Source organism: Hippoglossus stenolepis, chromosome 24 (assembly GCF_022539355.2).
Source record: "Hippoglossus stenolepis isolate QCI-W04-F060 chromosome 24, HSTE1.2, whole genome shotgun sequence".
In the NCBI taxonomy this organism is placed as follows: Eukaryota; Metazoa; Chordata; class Actinopteri; order Pleuronectiformes; family Pleuronectidae; genus Hippoglossus; species Hippoglossus stenolepis.
In genome coordinates this window covers 4,552,471-4,576,573 of record NC_061506.1, presented here as the reverse complement: position 1 = coordinate 4,576,573, position 24,103 = coordinate 4,552,471, and the positions used below count along the sequence as shown (strand labels likewise).

The window sequence follows — 24,103 nt, the reverse complement described above, 5'->3', positions numbered from 1 at the left end:
GCTTATGATGACTAAAAATACATGCATGTGTATATATATATATATATATACAGAATGTGTTTGTCAGTAGTCACAGTTTGTGTGCAGTCGTGATGCATGTCAATTCCATCCTCTCCTTTTTGCACCGTTTCATTGTTTCTCCTCCATCTTTCCACTGCCTCCTCCTCCTCCTCCACCTCCTCCTCCTCCTCCTCTCTCTCCCCTCCTTACCTCTGTCTTCCCCCTCTCCCCCGATGCGTCCTCTTCCCTCCTCCTCCTCCTCCTCCTCCTCCTCCTCCTCCACCACCCCTCTCTGTCGCTCTGCTTTTTATAGCCATGTCTTCCCAGGGCTCGGCAGCTACAAAAGCCTTTTCATGTTGCCACTATAATTACAGCCTACACACTTGCGCACAACACACGCACACACCCACACCCACGGACACGCATGCATGCACACACACACACACACACACACACAACACACATGCGTGCACACACGCATGCACGCATGAGGAGCGCAACAGCAGCTGTGTGTCTGTGTCTCTGCATGTGTGTGCGTGCTCCGCATGTGCTGCTATACACAAAAGGGTGAGCTATTTTTACCTCGCTCCCTCCCTCTCCTCCGCTCCACTGCCCCCCCCACCACCACCAACCCCCTCATCCCTCTCTGCCGCTGCTGCCAGCCACATTTGCTATGCTGAGCACAGGCAGTATCAGTCGAGCCCCAACATCCCTCCTCTCTCACACCAAACTCGCACTCGAGCACGCACGAGCCGACGGAAGGCTGCTCCCTCGGCATCCCTCTGATTTCAAGCTTGTTTTAGAGCAGCTCCGTGGCCGAGCATCTTGGCAAAAAAATCACTGCTCGCTCTCCCTCACTGGTCATGGATCAGGCGGTCGCTCAGGTGGCGGTAGCAGTGCCGCGGCATGTGCTCGCCGCCGTGCAGATGACCTGAAAGCCCCCGCTCCCTCTCGGACTGTGGTCTCTACTGCCCGATTAGCAGATTTGTCTCTGGAAGCTCGTCTCAATGTTGCGGACCATATTTGAAGCGGAGTGTTCTCTCTCTCCCACAGAGGGGATCTTGGGAAAGGAGCAGCCACTGGAGGTTCTGAAGACATCGGCGCTCAACCACATCCCAACAGGTTGGTGTGTTTGTTTGTGCATGTGTGTGTGTGTGTGTGTGTGTGTGTGTGTGTGTGTGTGTGTGTGTGTGTGTGTGTGTGTGTGTGTGTGTGTGTGTGTGTGTGTGTGTGTGTTTGTGATGAGGTGTGTGTGTGTGTGTGTGTGTGTGTGTGTGTGTGTGTGTGTGTGTGTGTGTGTGTGTGTGTGTGTGTGTGTGTGTGTGTGTGCACCTACGTGATTTCACTATTAACAGCATCCTGTGTGACTTTGCATGCATAGGTGTTCTTCCTTGGTCGGTCCGCCTGGCGTGATTGTTTCAGACCAATTACTGTTCAGTTGTTTATGAAGTGACCTCACTGTAAACACGGGCTTCTTGCAGCAGCATCGTGACAACTGAAACTCACATTTGTGGCTTATGTAAGCGACAGTTCATAGTTGTCTTGAGAGACCATGCTTACACCTGCACGTTCTATTTATGCCATTTAGTTGAATGGAAACACAGCACCCTTTAATGAGGACGTACTGTTTTTGAGCTCATGTGAAACTGGTGTCGGATGTCTCGGGAGGCACAGCTTCCCAAAAAAAAACAAAAAAACATACTGCAGAACAAGCGATTGTGCAACCTGGTGAAGTGTCTGCTGCAAGTTTCTGACACACTTTAATAGTCCCAGAACAAATCACAGCTACCTATTTCTTCAGCTTCCTCTTGTGGACTGAAAAATACAGAAAGAAATAGTTTTTTCTCACTGAATTCCCACCTACTGCAGCCTCTACTCCACTGTATTTACTATAGCTTCCTCTCGCTCCAGTGAAGATGAAGATACAAGTGATTGTAGTGAGGAAGAGGAGGAGAGGTGAAGCAGTGCAGAGGGAGGTGTAGGAATAAAAAAAAAAAAAGGGGCACAGATGGAGATGAGGTAATCTGAAGGAGAAATGAGTCTGAAGTAATATATGCATAATGCATCATCTAATTCCACAGCGGGGGAGCTTGAACTGTTCTCTGCATTTCATTTTAGACCACAGAGAACAATTTGAAATTTCCCACCTTAGAAAATAATGAAAAATAGTGGAAGGGTGATTCATAACTCTCTCTCCATGCTGCTCTCTAGATTTAGTGATTTGACAGAGCGGCGGCAAGCAGGTTGGATGCTGGGAAACACTCACACATCCAGCCTGTTGCTGTAGGAGAAAGTTTTATCTTTACAATTTGTATCTGTACAGCCTCTTTACTCCGACCCTGAGCATCTTCCTCTCGTCCCGATCCTTCACAGGCTTCACACGTTCTCTCATGTTGTTGGCGGGGCGTTATTTCTGCGTGCCTCTGGCTAGGCTGATAAAATATTGAAATTCACTGGAGTGACTTCATCAGATATTCTCGAAATCTGTTGTCTTGGATACGGAGCTGCTGGGGCGTCCACATTCGGCAGCGTGTGTGTGTGACCCGCGCCGTTTGGATCTGCCACTGCTCGCGGGATGGGGGAGAGTGCACCTGTCCAGGATCACTTATAGAGCACTCTGTTGCCTCCTCCTGCTACAGCCTGGGATAGTTTCCTCATAGAAAATGCAAAATGCAGTTTTTGCATGGTTCACATTATGTGATCAGATGCTGGCGGATGCATTAAAAGCTTGTTTTTGAGATGCAAACCAGTGGTGGCTGCACCTGCAGGTTGAGCTACGCGACTCAAAGTAAACACCTGAGTTTGGTTTTACTCAAAGTAGCTACTGGTTGTTTTACACGACTACTTTTGTCATTTCTTACGTTTGTTGGAGCCTCTATTGCTGAAACAATAATAGACACTATATCAATTGATGTTCTGTGGTAATTTGTTTCTCAAAATGTGAATACTTGGTGTTTTCCCGGCCTTATGTAATGGTTTCTGGGTTTTGGACTTTTAGTCACACACAAATCTAATAAAGCTATTTATTTAATTGAGAAAGTAGTTGGCAGATACAGTAAATCAATGAGCATAATTGTCAGTTGCAGCCCCGGTCTAAATACAGTGGATATCTTTTAATCAACAACTCTTTGGGTCATTATCAAAAACAATATCAGTGGTTCTGGTATTTGTTTTTTTTGTATCTGTTTATTTTATTGCAGATTTAATATTTTTGTATTGTGGTCTGCTTCGTCAAGGAAGTTGTGTTTTTTTTGTCTGCATTTGTCTGATGCAATTCAAGTTTGGAGCCGTACTGGATCAGGGGGAGGATTTATTTGTCTCTTTCTTTGACATTGTCATTGATTTCTCAGAGAATAAGTCAAGGACCTTGATGAAAATCGTTGAATTTTCCAAGTTGTCTGCAAACTTATAGGGAAAAAAACAACCAACAAAAACAACAGCAGTGCTTTCATATCGTAAGATAATAAACTAAAGTAATTATGAAATAACGGTGAAGTTCTTTCACCTGCTCTTATCTTACTGCACATATACTGATACAAATTTATAAACAATAACAATGAATTTGATTGGCTCCTGCCCCCATCGCAACCCTTAAAAAATAAGCGGTATAGATAATGGATTGTTTAATTAAATTTTCAAACCATGTATTTAAACCCTGAATTCATGAATCTGAAATGAACGTATTCATCATCTTTTACAGCAGGTCTGACCCAGGCAGTAAGGTTTGATGTGACACATCGTCCCCCGCCATGTATCACATTGTTATGTCTCTGCCTCGCAGTCACCCACCTCCTTCCTCCTCGGCTGCGGTGCTGCAGACCGTTGTATGATGTCATTGAGACCGCGACAAGTCGGAGCATGCTTTTGGCAGAACAAGACTCTCTGCACCTCGACACGTCCCTCCGTCACGCCCCTGTTCCTCTCCTTATCCTGTCTAGTTTCTTTTTTTTCTCAAGAGGTCACGGTGCCATTTCGGAGCGAGATCACAATCAGTCTTTGCCGGGAGCCTATAACCGAGGAAAGCTCTTATCATCTCCTGAGAGTTTGAGCTTTCATGAAGGAAATTCAGAGCAGCTGAGGGAGAGAGTGAGGTAGGTTGATGTTCGCCCATCTACCCACAGAGACCAATCAGTTGGCTGACTGCAGCTTTTTCCTCCGCCGTCAACAGATGTGCGACTTGTTGCCGCTCATCTCGCCTCGCTGCCAAATCCACTGTGAAACCCTTTACAGAACATCTCTTCTTTTGTCGTCTCCTTGCATGGTTTCTCAGCCACATTTTTACCGAGGCCACGCTAAACAGCTCTGCTCGGCTCAGTGTGACATCTATTAAGCCTAACGAGTGTGGAGCTCAGGCAGTCAGACCGTGGGATACACACGCAGCAAACTGAGTCTCAAATCAGAGACGCCAGCCCTCTGCATTGTCTGGTATAAATAGATCTGCAATTGGATCCAGAAGAGTTGTGGAGTGTGCCCGAGGGGTTGTAAACAGATTGTGATTTGTTGCGGGGAGATGGAGGGAAGAGAGAGATCAGGAGGGAGCTACCGAGCGGGGAAGGACGAAGAGAAGGGCCGGAGGATGGAGGGTGGAGAGAAGAGGAAGCCACTGAAAGGGAGGACGGCGAAGGGGCTTCAGAGGTGGAGCTGAAGGAGAGAAAATAGTTCAGTCATGTCATAACAGAAGAGTAGTGGAGAGACACTTTTGCCCCGAGATGTTTAAATCATAATTAAACGTTGCCGTGGAGATTCCCCCTCATGCTTAAAAAATGTTCCATATCAGACTTAAGGAAACTTTAAACGCTTAAAGGAAAGAGAGAGAGCAGAACTGCGAGGTCTCCTCTCTTCCTCTTTTCCTTTTCCCTGCGACGTCTGTGTTGAATCAGACCTCAGATGCTCCTCTTGTCAAACTCATGCTGATCCAGGTTACGTTGTCAGTTGTGTAAAAGACGCCTGGAGGCTCCTCTGCTCTCCCCCGAGACGGCACGTTGCCTTTCTGTTTTGGTTTTCTCTGACTGCCCCCCCATACCGTCTTCTATCTGTCGCACTTCAGTAAACTGAGGTATGTGCTTGACGTCACGGCTTGTACACAAAGATGTGTCGATATCAGAGTTTATCTTGGCAGACGGGTCAATCTGATTGGATTTGCATTGGCCGTAAATGTTATTATAATCTGCCTGTGCGGCAGCATCATTCACTGGGGTGTAACTTTTTTGCATTTCATTGAGTTTGACCAGTTATAGGACTTAACGTCCTTATCGCCAACAGCTCACGGATCTCGTAGTCTCTTCAAGTGGACATCTTTGTGGACGTCTTCTACGTGTGTGGCTCCTCTTTGTCATCCTGAGATATTTGTATTCTTGCAGTTTTGTTGTCATGTTAGAAACATTAGAAACGTCTTTATTTTCCTGCTGTTTTCTCACATGGGCTCACTCGGACATTTGCATTCTCACATACAGCCCCTGAGCAAAATGTCTGGAAGTGACTTCAATCACATGCTTCAATGTGTCTTAAGACTCTCAGCTGCTCGTAAGAATAACCTGTACAACACTGTGATAAAATGACTGAGACGACAGCGAACAATTATCTGAACAGAGATGCCTGATTTTACTATGATTTAAATAATCTGCGGAGCCTCCCTGCTGGGTCCTTACTCTGCTTCACCTGAAACCATTTTGTGGTTTCATTTGTTTGGGAAATGCTGGCAAATTCCAGGCCAGGAATTTGAGCACACAGTATTAAACCGCATGAGAGAGAGAGTGAGAAAAGTGAGGGAGAAAGAGAGAGAGATGGTTATACTGTAAGTAGAGGAGGGTGTGTGTGTGTGTGTGTGTGTGTGTGTGTGTGTGTGTGTGTGTGTGTGTGTGTGTGTGTGTGTGTGTGTGTGTGTGTGTGGGGAAGGAGGCAGAGACATTTGAAGCACTACAAACCGACGTGAAGGGTTTTCCTTGGCCTTAGAAGCAAGGAAAGCAGGTCGAGCAGGGAAAAGAGCAGACAGGGTAAGGAGAGAGAGAGAGTGCTCTGTGTGTGTGTGCGTGTGTGTGTGTGTGTGTGTGTGTGTGTGTGTGTGTGTGTGTGTGTGTGTGTGGCTGTGTGTGTGTGTGTGTGTCAGTGTGTGTGTGACGTTGGTTCCTGGAAAAGCAGAGGGCTGCAGAATAAACAGGCTGCATGCCTGAGACTGCCCTGTGATGTCACCACTGGGCAAACGAGGGACGAGGGGAGGAGAGAGAAAGGAGTAGAGAGAGAGAGGGAGGGAAAGAGAGGGAGAGACAGTGACGCCCATCAGGTTAAAACAGGAGAGGGGATGAACGAGGAGCCAAAAGTGACGGCGGTGGAGAGCAAGAGGAGAAGTCAGATGAAAAGAGGGAGCGTGCTGTCATTCCTTGTAACTGAGTGAAGGAAGAAGGGAGGAGGAGGTGCAGTGATAAGGAGCAGAGGAGGCTGCTGTAGAAGAGGAGGAGGAAGAGGAGGAGGAGGAGGAGGAGGAGAGCACTGATGGGTAACGACCGCACCAATTCCCACCTCTCTTTCTATCTCTCTCTCTCTCTCTCTTTTCTGTGGTGAACAATTAGCGCTGCCGGTGTGACCGAGATGCCATACGAGGTGTGTTTGTGCATTTGCGTGCGTCACCATTATAAGTGTGCGAGGCTGTTTTGTGTTGTGTCAGGGACTCGACATCCGTAGAGGAACATTGTGTACAGGGGGAGTGTGTGTGCACGCGTTTCTGTGTGTATGTGTTATGGATTTTAATTAGCCCGAGATTGGAGCCGCAATGTTTTGAGGTTGAAGTGCAGTTTTCAGTCACGGCCACATGTCTCCTGTCCTGTCTGTCCTCTAGTGCCTCTGATATAAAAAGACTGATGAGCTCCCGTGGAAGTTAAAAATAATATTGGATAAGAATAAAAAGCAAATGATGAAAAATTAGGCCTGTGATCGCCGAGACATCACCCGTCACGGTGCCTGTTTACCTTTGACGTCAGCATCCAACTGACCCTGAAGACTTAATATGGAGTCCCTGTTGCTTTCCAGCCTGTAGCCAATAAGACTCCTTAATAGTCAGGAGGACGTTGACTCAGGATCTCAAACTGTGGAGTGACTCAGACAGATCCAGGTAAAATCGGGACACAACTCCGAGAGGAAAAAACAACTTGAAGATGAGATGAAATGTCACCGTGAGTCAGAAGATCAGATTATTTTGTGAGAATTCCCCCCCGTGCAGAACGACAGTAGGAGTTGGACTTAGACTCCCTAACAAGCCCCTTCTCTCTCCACGCGTTCTCTTGTCTCATCAGCTGCCAAACTGTCACCGCCGCCGCTTCTCAAACGAGCGAGGGTCAGAGATTGGCCAGAAAATCCAAGGGGGCGTCTCTGCATTTAATTAAATATCGAGCACCTTGTTAAACAGGTTTTTCAAAAATGGCCAAAAAATCTTGTAGCTCCTCTTCTCGGAAAGGACAACTGACAGAGGGATACAAAAGGAGACCGAAGTGAACTAAGGGAATGAAAGGAGGCGTCTTATGACGGGGAAATGTCAAACCTCATGTCCCCGCGGGGTCAGAGCTAATTTTCACTTTGGTTCAGGATGTAAGAAGATTACAACTGTGTCGACAGCTGACTCATATGTTGTTGTCACCCCGCACATGACGGCAGTCCTTAAGGACCTGTTGCGTGTTGTTGCTCTCCGCTCCTCAAGGCCTGGACGACAATAGCCGCGGGAAGGGGGGGGGTGCGTTTCACCTGCTGCACGGAAAACACAAAAGAAAGAGTGGAGATTATAATAACGCCATATGGGTTTGATAATAAGTGATGAGCGGCTGCTGTTAGCAGATTGATGTTCAGAAGGAGAGAAAGAACTCCTTCTAAGCTCACGCCTGCAATCAATTTAAGATGATCTTGTATGGGTGTTCCACAGCTTTATTTCTGTGTCTGGAAGAAAGATGCACCATAGATCAAATGTGAAGAAAGTGCAGGATGCTTAGTTCCCCCGTCAAAAATCGGAGGAAGACAGATGTGTGTTATTGCCTGTCGCACGCCCCTCAAATCATTTTGTCATCGTGGGCCTGAGTAGCTGTTTGTCAAGTCGAGTGCATCCCCGAATCATCGGCGCCTTATTAAAAGGGTTTTCACACTTCGGTCTGCGTGATGTTGTCGGATGCTTGAGTGCAGCGGTGACGGGCTAAAAATAATCAGGAAAAATCTCTCTGGGTTTTAGGCAAAATAACGCTGCTTCAGGCCGGTGCAGCGCAAGTGGAAATTCGCCACTTGCAAATTGCATTTCCTCATGTTTGAGTGGCTGCGCTGAGGCGTCTGTGCATTTGCGGCAACCCTGCTGCTGCTAAGTGTGCCCGCGATGGCGTGTTTGCCTCTTTATTAACAGGCAAGTGTCTCTGGCTCTTGCCGTGCTCTCTGTAAACATGTAGGTAAATAATCAGCCAATCGGCTCCTATTTATTCAGATTTAATGGGGAGGAAGCTGCGTGATTGGAGGGCTTCCTGTGCAGTGATTTGTGGGTGGCTGGCCCCGGCTCAAGGTCTGAGCCTCTCCGGGTCAATGCAATCTTTGTCAGATGTCGTCGGCCTTCGTGTGTAACTGCGGCATCATTCATGGGCAGTGTGTGTATGCAGCAGGGGGGTTCTTTCTTTTTCTTGTACATAAAGAGGAGATGAGATAAAAAGACTCCGGTGTCAGAGGTTTTTTATGTAACGTGATGATGTCTCTTTCACAAGGTGGTTGGATCTCACTGAAAATCATGAGAGCAATTTCACTCAGAGCAAAGATTAATTACTTTTAAATTTTTACTTTTAGTAGTTTTAATAAATACTCACATGTTTCTAAACATATGCACGCTTTGTATTTTTTGTAATTACAGAAACGCTGCACGACTTTTTCAAATCACACATCTTCAAATCCCTTTCCAAACCTTTTTGATGCTTCAGAATTGATGTTGACACCAGATATCACTCCAATATTTTTTTGTTATCACCGAGCAAGAACACACACACACACACACACACACACACACACACACACACACACACACACACACACACACACACACACACTAAATAACACTCTGAAAAGCTTTGATTTAATCCCTCTCAGAGACCGGTGGGCCTTGTCGGATCAAATGTGACGCATGAGAACGTGTGACAGTGATTTTATTTTGGCATGACGTGCAGGTGTGGAGGTAAAGAGCCAGTGACCCTGACACCATCTCACTGAAATTGAGCACATGACTGAATGAAAAACATTATCAGCACTAAATAATGAACGCTCTGTGCTTTATTTCACTACTTTTAATGCCGCTAAAAATACGACTGGCGCATATTGAGAATCTAGAAGTGGAGACTTTCTTCTCTTCAGTAAGAAAAGGGTTGTTATGATTATCTGTCTGTGACCTTGAGTATTTCAAAAAGCCGCGTATTGAATTTCTCTTCACTGTGACGTCCGTCAAACTAAGAATTACTGTAGTTTAGTGGATGTGACACCTGCCAGGATCAAACCATTTCCTCTAACAAGATAAAAAGCACCGTGTGCGAGCTGTCCCCTGTGATCACAGCCCCCTTCACCTGCTTCTCTTCCTCCCTCCAGTGGACATCAACTCGGCGCTGCCCCTGCGTCTCCCACCGGCCGCCATCCCCATGGACCTGCGCGTGGACCATCATCAACAGCAGCAGCAGCAGCAGAAGGTGTCCTCGCTCTCCCCACCCGGCCAGCAGTCGCCCGGCTCCCTCGGAGGCACGGGCCAGGGCGGCGTGGTGGCGGCCTCGGTGCGCGAGCAGCAGCTGCAGCAGGAGCTGCTGACGCTGAAGCAGAAGCAGCAGATCCAGCGGCAGATCCTCATCGCCGAGTTCCAGCGGCAGCACGAGCAGCTGTCCCGCCAGCATGAGGCCCAGCTCCAGGAACACATTAAGGTACATCACTTAAAATTTTAAAAGGATGATTTTTATTGCTGTGCCCAGCAGACATGACCTTTCAAGATACCAGAATTTGAGATTTAAAAAAAAGGAAAAATTTTACTAAATTGTGTAATCGCTTACAGAGTAATTCCAGTCAAATATTCCATCGTCCTTTTCCAGGATTCTGAGACAAAGTTACCAAACTTAAAACATCAATATTTAAAACCAAATTCCTTCTTTTGATCGTCTGTACGCCAGAGGAAAATGTCAGGCTTTTTACGATCCATATTTTTACTCTTAAATCATCATCCCTTGTACAGTACAGAAGAAAATGTGCCTCACTTTCCACCTCTAAATCACACAGCTCACGTAATCTGTTTTTCTCCCCAAAATATGTTTGAATCTGCCAACCTCGATGGCCAGTGGAAGAATACCTGCGCTCAAGTGTGCAAGGAAGAATATCTGGCGTCTGGGAAATAAGTGAAAAGGTCAAAAAACAGCTGATCTCACTATGATAGAGTGATAAAAATCGCTCATTAGGGGGATTTTGTTTTGGGGGGCCCTAATCTGGATCTGCGCCAAAATTTAATGAGTTCTTCCTTGGCACATTTCCCATTCTCCCGCCAAAGCTGCTTTCACACATGCACTGACCTCCGGGCGTTTTCCTGAAATTATCAGGCTATCCAATAATCGGTTGCTCTGGACATTTTCAAGAACTTAAACGTGAAACTGAAAAAAGACGCTGACAAAGATGTCAACTTGGAAAGACAACGAGATTTGAGAGCTGTTGATGTTTTCCTGCCTCCTGCTGTGTTATCATAAATGAAAGTGAAAACTGTCCAGACCCGATTTTTGCAGACTTTTCATGTGTGAAAACAGCTCAAGTTTCAAGAAAATCAGTTAAGTAGTTTTTGCGTAAATCCTGTTAACAGACAGACGGATCAAAGTACAGTTTTATTTAAAACCTCCGAGAGACAACAATCTAAAATCGAATCGGCAGGTTTGTCTCCCAAACCTATTTAAAAACAGAGACAGCTCTTAATTTACTCAGCCACCGGATTCTTCATTAAGGGACTGAACACAGCAGCAGCAGCTCCGTCGGCTCCGTCGGCTCCGACCCCCTCTGCAGAAGTCGAGGGAGCAGAAAACAAGGAGTCACTCTGGCTCCGCGTCCTTCAGGGATGGATGAAAGCAATATAAGGATGTGTTTAGACTCGGGAAAGGAAAAGTGTGAAAGACTTTGGTAACGGCGGTTGGGGTGTTACGTAACTGCACCCTCATGCACCAAGTCCTGTTGTAGCCTGACTTCTGATATACGAGCGTCCAATAAAAAGTCAGAAAAAATGGTGGCTGGTGTTTGCTTTTCAGAAAAGGCTCTTTTTTCTTTTTCTTCCCCCCGTAAGATTTTCTTGACGCGTCGAGACGTTTAACTGCTCCGATCACATTCCCATATTGTAGTGACCTGGAAATACAAAGTGGATCTAGATCAGCACGCCCACACTTTGACGCTCTAATACATCGGGGCCCGCGAGAGCAGCGGCGCTCCTGTGGGGCTGAAATGTCAGAGAGGAGTATTCCTGTGTTTGTTCTTCTTCAGCTGCGTCTCACTGCTGTAATATGAATTGTAACACATGCACATACAAGTGAGCATACTCTGCTTTTTCCAGGGCTGATAATAAAATGTCTAAAAATGGAGTGAGGGGGCAGCAGATTAGATTGCACATGGCAGGAATACAGCATTCGGAAATTAATCATTTTCATCACTCCTCTATAAGTTGATTTGTACTTTCTTTTCTCGCTTTTTTTCCTTAAATTTTTCACCCTCTCTTCTCCTCCTTCCCTCATGTCCTGTTTTACTGCCCTCCTGTCATCTCTCGTAATTTTCGTCCCTCGTCTTTATAATCTCATCTTTTCCGTCTCTTCTGTCCTTTCTTGCTTCTTTTTTTTTTCGTCCTTTAGTTTTTGTCCTTCCTCACTGTTAATGCCTTCCTTCTTTATTCATTTTTTCCTCTCTTCAGTCTCTTTCTTACCTCCCTGCCATTCTCTACTTTTTTCTTCTTTGTTCATGCCCTAACTTCTTCATTTTATTTCCTCTTGTACTCCCATCTTCCCAACTTCTCCTTATTCCTCTGTCTTTTCTCCTTTGTTCTTTTTGCTCAATTATCTTTGCTGTGTTATCTTCCGTCTTTCTCTCCCTCCTTCTTTTCCTTTTTTCTTTCCCTCCTTCCTTCAGGTCTGTTAGCACTTCTGAAGAGCATCTGTAATAAATAAAAGATCTACACAGGAAATATTGGCAGTTGTTTCAGCTCTGACACATTTCCACGTTGTGTTGGACGCTGAGTGTTCGCTCCTGCAGGTGAAACAGTGTTTGGGATGAGTGATGCTGTCTGAGGGGCCGTCTGGCCTGTGGTGGGGCTGCAGGACCACTCAGGTGGAGGCCGCTGACGCACAGCCTGAGCAGGGAGGCCCGCTCTCAATCAGACCCATTCACTGGCCCTGTGTGTACACACACACACACACACACTGCAGTTGTACAGGCATTAGAACATACACATCCTCTCAAATGTCAGCAAACACACTGACACACGCATGCCCAGTTTGCCTCCACGTTAGGGACAGAAACACACACATTCAGATATCCTGAAGCTCTTGAGATTATTAGTCAAAAGGAAAAGTTTGTGTGTAGATCTGTAATCTATTGAGCCACAGGGGTTTTGTGTGTGTGTGTGTGCCTGTGTGTGTGTGTGTGTGTGTGTGTGTGTGTGTGTGTGTGTGTGTGTGTGTGTGTGTGTGTGTGTGTGTGTGTGTGTGTGTGTGTGTGTGTGTGTGTGTGTGTGTGTGTGTGTGTGGGTGGGTGGGTGGGTGGGTGGGTGTGTGGGTGGGGAGGTTACTTTGAGCCTTCCCACCCACTCAATCCCCGATCCCCAACCTTGTTTGAAAGGCATAAAAAAAAAAAAGAAGGATGGAGGCTTCTGGGCTGGAAGCGAGCCAGCCACAGCGCCCATGTACTTTTCTCGCACTCACCTTCATCTCACCTTCAGCCGCTAATTTATTCACAGACTCGTCTCAAGTGTTCGAGTCGCCCTTACGGTAAACACGAGTGCACGTCCCGGCCACTGAGTGTCTGTTTACAGTGTTTAATAAACACAATCAGTAGTTGATTACATACAGTTATGGTAACTGATCAAATATTGCCATTGGGTATGCGATGATAAGCAGGGAGAAGTGTTGATTCCTTGGCACGTGGGGTCATTATGTGGCTGGCGGAGTGCGCGCACAGACAGCTTGCCCATTTATTGTATATCACAGAGACATTAAAGAGTAATTGGGACTCTTGATTTGGGGGCTCAGCTTGTCACAAGGCATTACGGCACCAAAGAAGGTGAAAAGCCCGTTCCACTGTGCGTTTGTGGCATTTAATTGGTGCTCTTAGCCACAGCGACTCACAAAGAGTCCCGGGTCTCGCTCAAGGACACTTGAACGGCACCAGAAAGGTGTCGGCGAGCACATCCAGGCTTTTATGTGGATTTTATTTTTGACCTTTTGGTTACAGGACAAATCGTGAGGCCCCAGCCAAGCAAGTTTGTTTGGTTTAAACGCCTGAGGAAGACAGACTTTAAAGCATTTAACAGATGTTCTTCCCTTCACTTCTCTGTGAGCAGATTGGATTATGTGTCTTGGTAAAGCCTCACCCGCAGTTAAATTGTTTATACTTGTTTAAAAGCTCGAGCTCGTAGCCCAAGGTTTTTTTCATGGTATTGCAAAGGTTTTTATTTTCTGGCTTCAAACACCTGTCGGACTTAATTATTCCTGACGGTGACTTTAGCGTAGCACGAGTGGAATGTTAATAGGTGTTCAAAGTCGAGAAAGTAATGAATTGATTATGTGGAGGACAGAAAACAAGAAGTGATGGTATTTTACTGTATCTTGCACTTAGGAGGGCTTAAGAAGTGAATTAGTAAAATGTTTTAAATGTGTACTCAGCTCTGCCAAGATGTTGTTTACCTCTTCCTCACACGTCTCTCTGAACTCTACTGACTTCCGTGAGGTGACTTGAGTTTACTGACGTGACTCTGATGTTTTCGTCCACAGCAGCAACAGGAGCTCCTGGCGTTGAAGCACCAGCAGGAGCTGCTGGAGCACCAGAGGAAGATGGAGAACCACCGGCTGGAGCAGGAGCTGGAGAAGCAGCAGAGGGAGCAGAAGCTGCAGCTGCTCAAGAACAAGGAGAGGGGGCAAGAGAGTAAGTGGCAGCGGGATTGGATGTTGGATGTGTGTCGTTTGAAAGAGCTGAATCCATTTTTTCCTTGCGTATCTGATGGTGTAATATAAGGAGTTCTATGGCGTTCATTCTCTGTATGTGTGATATCGGCTCTGTACTCTGTATCTGCCGATTTCTAAAATCCCAAATACTGGAATCAGTATCAGGAGGAGAAAGGGAATCGGAACATCTCTACCTCCCGATGCTCCCGATGTATTTTCGTCTCCACACTCAATATGTTTGGTATCTTCTGCCAGCGTGTTCTGAACTGCTCTGCAAGAGCTCTTCATTCAAAACGCTCCAAGGTTGGAAACGACCGTTGAGATCGGTATTCACAGAGTGTGTTTCTGTGCATGTTAGTAAATGTGAGTGTGTGTGTAATGTGTTTGCAGGTCTATGTATTTCCATTTTACTTGGAGAACCTGTGTATTTACTGTGGTAAACGAGCTGTATTAGCCGGTGGCCTTGGCGGTGGCTAAGCCGCGTTATTACCGCTGCCTGCTGGATGTCTCTCAACAGTTCATTGAAAGAGAGTGGACAGGAGTCCTTGAGAGCAGTTTGCACACTGTATGGAAAGTGGTTACAGATCGAGGCTGCGTCGGAGAGAGAGAGGGAGAGAGAGAGAGGGAGAGCACAGTGGGTTTGCTCTCACGTGTACCTGCGTGAGTGTGGTCTGCGGGTTCAGTCAGTGGCTTCAGTTTTCTGAGCATTTTGAATCGTTTTCAGTTCTTCTTCTTGCTTTCTTGTTTCCAAATCCCTTTTCTCCGGGGCTTTTAGAAAGTACCATACAGGACGAGGGCAGCTGACTCATAATGATCACTTTCAATATCCATTCATCTGCTTTTTATTTTAAGCATCAATTCTTTGGTCTCTAAAAGATCTGAACTTAGTGAAACTGGTAAATAATTTCTTGAAGCCCAAAGTGACTGAGGGGGACAAAAACACAGAATATTTGGTTTGAGAGAATGTAGATTGATTTTCTGCCCCTCGACTAATCAACTAATAGTTGATGCTCTTAATGAGGATATTGAAGTTGGAAGACAGAGTTTAAAAAATGGACTTTACCTCTTATTTCTGAGTAATGTATTCTCTGATTCTCTGATGCACACCGGGGCGAGCTGGTGGCCCGAGAGTTCAATGCTTAAATAAATGCTAAAATACCCCCAACATTAAAATACCAAACATGCCTTGCAAGCTTTTTGGAAAACTGTGTATGAAAATATATCTAAAATAATAATTCTTTAAGATTTCCATTTGACCATTATATAACCTCGATGGGTAGTTGCATGGGTTTTCTCCAAAGTAATGCAGACTGGGGTTAGGTTTTTTGGAGATTAATTGTCCGTAGGTGTATCCCACCTCTGGTCCAGTGTGAACTGGGACTGGCTCCAGCCCCCCTCTCGAACCCTAAAAGGATAAGGGGTATCGATAATGGATGGATAACTATAGCAGGATATTTTAATCATCGCTACAGACTACAAGGAGGATTTACATTTCCTAAAGTATAATCATTTGTATCTCCCTCAGGTGCTGTGGCCAGTACTGAGGTGAAGATGCGTCTCCAGGAGTTTGTCCTGAACAAGAAGAAGGCGCTGGCCCAGCGGAGCCTCAACCATGGAGGCCTCCCCAACGACGCTCCCTACTGGTACCGGTGAGGAACAGTTGCTGCTTGACTTAAATAAAGTTTAAAAAGGTCGAATAGATGCATACAGATCTGGCTGTTGTGTACATGCTACAGATAATCCAGCGAGTGGTTTGCATTTTAAAGTAAAGCATCAAACCCTGTGTGCTTTTAAAGACTCTGGCTGCCTTTCTCGTATCCCCGGATGAATGTAAGCAGGATAATACAATGGAAGCGATCTGCAGATCATTATAAGTTTAGAGGGTAATTCTCTCTCTGACAGCCGATGAATAATGCATTGGACTGTGTCTTAATCTGTCAGCGAGCTTCTCGTCTTCCTCACCTGCCACACTATATGAGCGCCACTGAGAGATGCATCAAGCGGGGTTATAAAACAAAGATAGGAATACACATGCGCCCTCACACACGCGTACACGTGACAGCGGGATAATTGGAACCTGATGATAGGGGCTCTTACGCTGAAAGCTCTGCCTTGAGTGTTTATTGTAGCATCACTGGCGCCCTTTGCAGGTGTGTACACTCGCTGCTTCCTCTCTGCTTCCTCTCTGCTGGGGTACACGTGAATTTATTGTGCGCCAGGAACCATAAAGAGTTCATTATGCAAATTGGGTAAAAATAAATCAGTCAGTCTCTCAGACATTAAATGGAAGCAAAAGATAATCCCACATTATGAAATTCTTCTCATTTTATTCATCAATGGTATTTGCACTGCAGCATTTCTTGTTGTAGGTGGTTGTGACGGAGCAGATTTGTCATGCAAGTGTAAATCTTATTTTCCCATGTTTTAAAGGAAATGGTCATTTAAGTGAGAATGAACATTAATATTTTAAATGTTTTGTTGTTTCTATTACATTCTCTCTGTCTCTAAACAAGAAAGAATCGCAGCAGTAGAACAAACACTGGCTGATTGTTTCACTTTTTGTGGGAAAATAACACTGAGGACGAAAGTAAACTGACAAGAGGAGGATTTTTTTACACTGACTAATATATCTGTGTGTTTTAGAAGCTGGTCACATGTTCTCAATGAGAAATAATATTGAAAGAAACTTGTAACTACAGCTGTTATATAAATATAGTAAAGAGCAAAGCAAGAAGCATCACCTGAAACAACCCCAAAGAATGTTTCCATCACAGTTGAGCGCTGGACATGGTTTCTAAAAATAAGTTCTGCGCGATTATGTATTTCATCCTGACAAAATAAAAGCTCTGAATCTATAAAATGCAAATAAATAACGTTGCGTAATCCTGATGAGAGACAGAGTGAAACACCCACAAGCGTTGACTCTCAGCAGCTCAAAGTGATGCAAAGTGTCTCTCCCTATATCCTGTCTCCCTCGCCGGACTCTCAGCCCCCTCAGCTCTGGAAGAGATGAACGTGTGTACATCCGCTCGTCAGGAACATGCATTTGGGCCGGAGCCAGCTCGGCTTAACTTTGCCCACAAACACCACCTTATTCTGTAGGGAGCGGACAGATGGCCGCGCATGTCTGCGGCCTCGCCAAGGGATTTGCATGATGCTTTAATCATACAGATCTGTGACAGCCATGAAGTTAGTTACTTTGTCTGGATTCCTCATTGGGTCACATGTTCACAGAGTTAGTGTCTGGCCTTGTTTCATAGGATTTAGTTGTTTGATGTCGGGGGCATCTTTAACTCTGTGTGTGTTTGTTCCATAGCAAAACCCAGCACAGCTCTCTGGACCAGAGCTCGCCTCCACAGACTGGTATGTCCACCTACAACCACCCCGTGCTGGGCGTCTACAACCCTCGGGATGACTTCCCCCTGCGAAAAACGGGTAAATCACACGTACACTTTCACACACATGCTTACACACTTGGCTCTTGCAGTGCATCCCTGTTTATTTGCTCCTGCTAGCAAACCCCAGGCTCACGTTTTGAGATTACACACATATTGGAACAGTAATGACCAGTGGCTGCTCTGCAGATTCACATCTAACACAATTTAGATGGCATCAGAGGACTACACCATTAATCACTTCCACATTATGCCTTCAGGGTCTCCCAGCTTCCCCCACATGAGTGGTATAGAGAACAGGTAAGCGTAGGTGGTTCAAGAGTTCAGTAGAGTGGAAGACGTTTTTAGCAATTTAGCTCCTGGTGTTTTATTAAGTTTGAATAGTCCCTTAACCTCTGGGCTTGTTTTGAATCAGCTCTTCTATTGTGTCTTAAGAAACCTGCGCTTAATGCTGACGGTCTTAATAGTAGGGTAGTTTGTGCTCAGCTCAGATTCTTCAAAGATATTAGTTCATGAGAGATTGTTACAGATGTTAAGTAGTAGTAATTTGAATGCAGCACCTTGCTTCTCCCTTTAATTCATTTAGTAATTGCATATTAAAACTAAGTGGGTTTGACACATCTCACTCGAGGGCGAAGCCAGTTGGGAACATCTCCTCTTGCAGTGCAGCAATTACTTTTGGGCATCCCCAGGGCTCCATTCTCGGCCCTTCATTGTTTTCAATTTACGTTCCACAGTAAAACCATCAAACTTTTCCTCTGTGTACTAACTCATAACATTGCAATCATCAAGGCAGTAGTTTGCTGGTGTTAAATGCTGATAGATAGTCTTTGTGCACGAAGCAAATCAGGGTAATGTATTGCAGGTATTGCAGGCACAGGTCCAGCAGTGGTCCAGTAAGTTGCATCAAACATTTTATTGAGGCAACAAATAAAGGTCTATTTTCCATTCTATTTTCCAGAACATTAATTTAATACATTTTCTACAAAACAAGCACATGCAACCAACACTGCGACAAACTGTACAGATAGCATGTTTCTTCTCGTCCAACACCTTAATTGAACTGTTGACCCGGTCTTGACTTACATAAAACTTGAAACTTGAACTATATAGGTATTTTTTGACCAAACTTTCACTGCACATTTTGCCATCAAACCAGTCAAATGACCTCTTTCAGCTACCTGGCATGGTTTTTACAACATCTTTATAACACAAGCACGTTTTGTCCAAAGTTGGTCACCTTGCACTGATTACTTGTGTCCCCAGGAGTCGATATTAAAAAGTCTCTTATTTAATTTGACTTTAACTTGTATTTTATTAAGTATGTAGTGTACGTGTCCTTTGTGCTTCTTGTGCCAAAGCACTTTGTAAACTTGTTTTTGGAATAGTGCTGTTCAAATAGAGGGTTTTAGAATCAGGGAGTACATGTTATTCTTTTTAATTGGTGTCAAAAGCCATTACGAAACCTTTACAAACCAAGAATCATTACAAGTGTTAAAACTCTACAAAAAGCTCCAATGAAAGTTGGTGAAGTTTTCTCGTGGTTTACAATTTAAACTGTTTGCAGTGTGTTTTGGTCAGGTGTGTGTGAACAGCTTTGTGTGTGTGTGTGTGTGTGTGTGTGTGTGTGTGTGTGTGTGTGTGTGTGTGTGTGTGTGTGTGTGTGTGTGTGTGTGTGTGTGTGTGTGTGTGTGTGTGTGTGTGTGTGTGTGTGTGTGGTGGTGTAGCCGTGAAGCAGTGGTCGTCTTACAGTGCAATTATTCACTTAGCGCGGCGGCAGGCGGCTACAGCCAAAGCTCTGGGCCTGTTGACTCTGCTGGATACGATAGCAGATAGACCACAGTTGACACTGGCTCACACAGCCACATTCCACCCTGAGAGAAGTGAAGAGGAAGAGCGAAAGAAAGGAGGGGAAATAGAAGAGGGAGACGGAGAGAGAGGGGAGCAGGCTTTGGCGGCCTCACTGACCATTTAGAAGACCTCGAAAAATATTTGAGGCTATAGATGGAGGGAGTGTCGGTTTCCTTATAAAAGCAGAGAAATGGAGGATGAGGGCTGGCGAGCAGGATTGTAAACGCAATCCAGCGAGCGGCACAGTGATGCCACACTCCCGTGAACTTGCTTCACACGGAGAAAAGAAAAACGGCGGGAAGATGGCAGCGAGGGAAAAGATCGTCCCTGGAGTGTCAGTTCCTCTCATGGTGTCTATAAGGCTGCGGATTGTGCTCGACTGCGGAGGAGAGGAGAAATCCTGTGCCACCCTGGTATTTGTCCACAGCGATGACGTGCTTTGCGGGGTTTACTTATGTTAATGCCAGCCGAGGGAGGTTAGAGGCTCTTTTATATCACCGCCTGGCCATAAAGTAGCGGACTGGCACCCAGGGCTCCCAGCAACGGTCAAAGGAAGCAACAGCACTCTTTTGTGCATCCAATTTTTATGTTTCAGTGCGGCTGATATGTTCATCCGCGGCACTGTTTAACCAATGCGACAACAGAGGAAGCCAAAAATGTGTTTACGGCAAGATAATATAAAAAGTCTTAAAAGTTATAATCCTCGAGATTTCAGTCCCGGGTTGATTTGGCAACAACTGTGGTTGCCGTGGTAACAGCGGGCAGCGTTCAATACGACAGCAGCTGCTCTGTCGGAAGAGCAACTGGTCTGTGTTGAACAGTGCAGCCGAAGAATCTCTCAATATTTTTAATGAGGAAATCAATCAGAAACAATTACAGCTGCGATCTGAAGGAGTCAGAGGTGCATGCTGCCCGCTCCCTGCAATATTTTAAATGTAGTCGCTGGCAAAGTAATCCCACAACTGGTCTTGTTTTCTCAACGGATTTTATATTACGACAGCGCTAACCTCTGCTTACTCAGTCAATACCAATGAAAACTACCATTTACCAACCAAATACCAAGAACCAGGCCCTGGCAGCTCATCACCCTAAACCCTCATCCATCTTCCCTGGCTTCTGGTCAAGTCCTTCATCACGTATAAAATCCTCCTCTTAGTTCTTAGTCCTTTTTGTCCCTCGACGATCTGCTTCCATCTGGGCCGGTCCTGAGCCATGTGTTGGGCCTCTCTTCTTCTTCTGCATCTACTTCTGTTTCCTCTTCATCATCTTCCTCTTCTTCATCATCTTCTAATTCATCAACTAGTTCACCTTCATCTACGTCATCATCTTCTTCATCATCCTCTTTATTTTCTTCTACTTCTTCCTTCTTCTTCTTTCTCTGCATATTCTTCTGCTATTTCTTCTTCTTCTTCTTCTTCATCATCATCTTTTTATTCCTCTTCTTATTGGAGGTATTAGCAGAGTATGAAAACATCCGATGCTTCAAACTCCTACGACCTTATGATACTTTTCGTACGAGTTGCGTGACAAGAGGTGCTAGCTGAAAAGCCTTCGCATTTGCGGAATGGCAGTTTTCTATACAATCACCAACACCTCTTTTACGGCACAAATTTAAGGGTGAGAGAGCATCACATGAACATACAGCGTGGCCTTTCTGGAGCATGTCACATACATGTGAATGCCTCAGAAACATGCGGACAGGGTGGGAAAGTTTGAGCCGCTCTGACTCACTGTGCTCTTTGACAGCGGCAGAGCAAGGCATGCTGTTCCCGTCTTTTCACTGATGAGCAAACGTGTTTTTTGAGGCCTAACTGGGGCAGCACGTCCTTCACATGGATACAATGGCACATAGGCAGACTGGTGCTCTGCAGTACACGGCGTTGGTTGATAACCAGACTGTGCTGCTCGTCCCTGAATAGACGGAGCACCGTGCGGCTGTCTGAATTCAGCATGTCATTCGGTGAATACACAGCCTTTCACCCCTGTTCTGAGGCCCATTTTAACAGGGCAACAATGCGCCGTTTGTGCATTGATATCATGCGTGATTGTATGTGCTCCTCTAAGAAGGAAAACTTTACTTTTCTTACGAAGAAGTTAAAAGAACACCGGTGAAGACTTTGCATTAGCTATATTTTCCAAATATGAGATGCAGCACGGTCCATGTTGTCTTACTTGACATGAAATGAGTCAAAGGGAAAATGATTTCCCAAAGCTAAGAAACGGAGACGCAGCACGGATCCAAGACCACACACTTACAATCACGCTTTTGTCCAGAGACACTGCCTTGATATTTACCAGCTGCATTTCTGTTATTTTTCCTCTTGATTCCTCTCAAATAGCAGAGGAAAGCTCTTTTCACAGGTATTGACGTTCTCCCCTTCAGCTCTGCTCGGCTTATATTCTATCTTTGCTGTGATTAATTGTGGTGCCGTGTTACTGGATTTTTTTTTTTTTACTCTGGCGGAACCAAAAAACCTAATTACCGCTTCAACAGGCTAATTACTGCCCCTTTTTTTGCTTAGAATTCCTCTCAAACAGACGCTGCCCTCAGATGGAATTCTGAGAAAATAAGCTCCATCATTAGTCTCGGAAACTGTAAACGAGATGTGTCATTGCTTTTCATGTTTCGACAATTTCAAATCGAATCTCTGAGAAGAACGTTGTGATCTTCTATATTCAGACTCGATCGTGAATGAGGATGCACACGCTTTTGTAATTAGCGAAATTCAAATGACACGAATCTCTTGTAATTCTCAAACATTAAACGTCCTAAAAATCTTAATTTAATGTTTTTTAAGTATGAATTTTTTATTATCTAACAGCAGACACTCTACTCTATGGATAATATCATCAAATTCAGCCTTTGTCTTAATAATGTGGTTTAATTAACTTAATTACCTGTTGGAGCAATTGGTCAGTTGGGAAATCCCCTTGCTGCTGATTTTTTGACACTTTTTCCTCATTAAATTAAAACTTAATTATCATGATATAATTACATAATTCTTGAACTCCTGAATTTGTTTTATCTTCAATATGTCCCTGATGCTCGGTCGTATAAATTGTGTCCAAAGATCCAAAAATCGAATTCAGTGACAGGGAACATCTGATTAGAAATAAACTGGCTCCACAAACATGGACTGGTTTGCCTCCATCTGGACGGAGCTCTCTCTCCCACTACGTGTTACTGTACCTTCACACTTCAGAGTTCACACTTCACTCTTTTTCCACACATTTATTTTTACCTGACACTTGATGGGAGCGAGTTCATATTTCTTCTGAATGTTTCCGAACAGGAAAGTTTGCTCCGGGCTTCGTCCCTGTACCTTCGGGTTAGAAATAAAAGAGACGGAGGTGCAGATTAATCTGGTTGTGTCATAATCGTGGTTAGTTATTTGGATTCAGCTCCTCTTTGATGATTAAATATTGGATAATGAATGGTGAAATTATCCAAGGCCACTGATTGGCAGGGCAAAGTAAACAGAGCATTAGCCTCTGTGGCTGGAGCCAGTGTGACATGCCGTTCCCTTCTCCCTGTCTCCATTCACAAGTCTGTGACAGTGGACACAAAGGACCAAAAGGCCTTTTGGCAATCAGACATGGCTCCCAAATTGGAGCTAATTGCTTTTTAGCCGCAGTGTCTTTGGGAAAATGGATCAGAATCTGTCTTGTTCAGAAAGCATCTAAATAGGAGGCAGTAAATGAATAGCAGCGTGTAACAGTTTGTCTGGCAAACAGGTTTTATAACCGAGCAGCTGTGGGGAAGGCGCTCCGCGACAGATCAATGTGAACAGCTCGAGAGCCTGTGAGACTGTGGCTCAGGTAACTCTCCCACCCTTTTGATTGATTGGTCCGAAGCTGCACAGCCGCCAGTGATCAGCTTGACTTCACAGATGCTTGGTTTAGAGATGTGTTGTAGTTGTTGCGGTTTATTCTTTTATGAAATACTGCAGGTCAAGGTGCTGCACAGGAGAAAAACTCCCAAACATCAACAAGGCAGCTGCTGCAACTAGAGCCAGTGACCCTCAATGGATCAGGAGCTGAGTTGAAAAAGTAATATAAATTAGAAAGAATAAGTTTGAAACTATGGAGCAGAACTATAACTTCATAAAGTTATTCGTGGTATTACTACACACGACTCTATTTGGATTCCACCAAATGTAACTTTGGCAGCCAGACTGTGAAAGAATGAATCACTCACGTGTTTTGGTTGGTCTCTCTCCTTCCTCCTCGCAGCCTCGGAGCCCAACCTGAAGCTGCGCTCTCGGCTGAAGCAGAAGGTGAGCGAGCGGAGGAGCAGTCCGCTGCTGCGGCGTCGAGACAGCCCCATCACCACGGCCAAGAAACGCTCACTGGACATGGCAGGCAAGAGACACGCAGACATACTGGCTTCCCGTCTTGTGTTCAGATGTTTTTAATTTTAGTTTTAGGCTGATGTGTTTTCTTGTGACTATGTGCATTTAATTTTGTTGTGTCCATGCGTGTGTGTTTCAGACTCTGCATGTAACAGCGCCCCGGGTTCAGGACCAAGCTCCCCGAATAACAGTTCCAACAACATCCCCAATGAGAACGGCATCACTGTGTCATTGTCCAACAACATAGAGGTAACACACACTCACACAATAAATGAATTTGCTGATATATTGAGCTGTTGTTGTTCTCATTTAGTTCGGGTGCATCTTCCACCACACTTAGGTTTCTTTC

General features: G+C 45.1%; 1 protein-coding gene across 3 annotated transcripts in view; it reads left to right on the top strand.

Annotated features, from left to right (window-relative positions):
- LOC118103394 (histone deacetylase 4) overlaps positions 1-24,103 on the top strand; it is a 50,879-nt gene that overhangs the window by 15,106 nt on the left and 11,670 nt on the right. For 2 of the 3 annotated variants that reach the window (XM_035150294.2, XM_035150290.2), the window contains exons 1-7: positions 682-1,122; positions 9,586-9,908; positions 13,986-14,136; positions 15,682-15,805; positions 17,473-17,591; positions 23,636-23,764; positions 23,894-24,003. In XM_035150294.2, the coding sequence (XP_035006185.1) occupies positions 1,008-1,122; positions 9,586-9,908; positions 13,986-14,136; positions 15,682-15,805; positions 17,473-17,591; positions 23,636-23,764; positions 23,894-24,003 (1,071 nt within the window). In that variant the 5' untranslated portion in view covers positions 682-1,007. Of the gene's footprint in view, positions 1-681; positions 1,123-9,585; positions 9,909-13,985; positions 14,137-15,681; positions 15,806-17,472; positions 17,592-23,635; positions 23,765-23,893; positions 24,004-24,103 lie in introns of those variants that run through there. The other variant, XM_047339132.1, reaches the window with a different exon arrangement.